Source organism: Myotis davidii, unplaced genomic scaffold, assembly GCF_000327345.1.
Source record: "Myotis davidii unplaced genomic scaffold, ASM32734v1 Scaffold1441, whole genome shotgun sequence".
Classification (NCBI taxonomy): domain Eukaryota; kingdom Metazoa; phylum Chordata; class Mammalia; order Chiroptera; family Vespertilionidae; genus Myotis; species Myotis davidii.
Genome location: NW_006290771.1, coordinates 1 through 1,187, shown reverse-complemented (window position 1 = coordinate 1,187; position 1,187 = coordinate 1). Strand labels below are relative to the sequence as shown.

General features: G+C 45.1%; 1 protein-coding gene across 1 annotated transcript; it reads left to right on the top strand.

Annotated features, from left to right (window-relative positions):
* Positions 1-615: 615 nt before the first annotated feature.
* Positions 616-1,027, top strand: LOC107183107 (zinc finger protein 534-like; the record flags this gene model as incomplete). The annotated part of the gene is made up of 1 exon (XM_015564014.1): positions 616-1,027. A coding segment is annotated over exon 1 (388 nt), but the record flags the coding sequence as incomplete, so codon positions are not given.
* Positions 1,028-1,187: the final 160 nt, after the last annotated feature.

Below are 1,187 nucleotides of genomic sequence, written 5' to 3'. Positions count from 1 at the left end.
CTCTATCCACTGAGCCAAACCGGTTCGGCAGAATCTGTGTCTTTACAAAAGTTCATTTTATTGTGGTTTGCTTCAACTTGAGAAGAAGTCCATAAACTCCAACCCATTGCCATCTGAGAAATATTCCCCACTGGCCCTGAACGATGCAAATGCAGCACGCCGAAATCCATATGCTTGTGTCCACGCCTTAATTTACTTAATTTATTTTTTAATATATTTTTTATTGATTTCAGAGAGGAAATGGGAGGAGAGAGGGAGATAATGGTGAGAGAATTTGTGATCAGCTGCCTCCAATACACCCCCTACTTGGCATTGAGCCTGCAACCCCGGCTTGTGCCCTGACAGGAATTGAACCTGCGACTCTTCAGTCTGCAGGCCCACCGTCTATCCACTGAGCCCACTAAGCCAAACTGGCTATGGCCATGACTTAATTTTAAAGTTTATTTTCTTATATAGGAAAATCTGAATCCTGGATCTATGGACATGTGTCATCCTCATTTGTCAATGTTAGAATACATATCAGAGAATGCTACTGGGGAAAAGTTCTATGATTCAGGATACTCCCCTAGGTCCAAACCTCTTCTGACACTATTTTCATGTTGGGTGACTTTGTGAACACTGCTGGAGACCTCTTGGTAAATGTTTCTTATCTCTCAGGGACTGCTGACCTTCAGGGATGTGGCCATAGCGTTCTCTCAGGAGGAGTGGGATTTCCTGGACCCAGCTCAGCGGAAATTGTACCTGGATGTGATGTTGGAGAACTACAGGAACCTGGCCTCCCTGGTGGAGGATGACTTCCTTCCTGAGTTCCTACTCCACTCGCAGGTTTTTGTTTCCTTTATGATTTTAACATCTCCATGGCCTTCTGCTTTCTGTGGTAGATTCTCGCTCTCAAGGAACACGTTGGCCCATAGCTGGTTTGGCCCAGTGGATAGAACACCGGCCCGTAGACTGAAAGGTTCTAGTTTTGATTCTGTTCAAGGGCAAATGCCAGAGTTGTGGGCTCACTTCCCAGTATGGGGTGTGCAGGAGGGAACTGATCAATGATTCTCTCTCCTCATTAATGTTTCTATCTCTCTCTCCTCCTGTCTTCCTCTCTAAAAGGAATAAATATATATAGTTTTTTAAAAAGCACCAAACCAGTTTGGCTGAGTGGATAGGGCGTCTGCTTGCGGACTGAAAGGTCC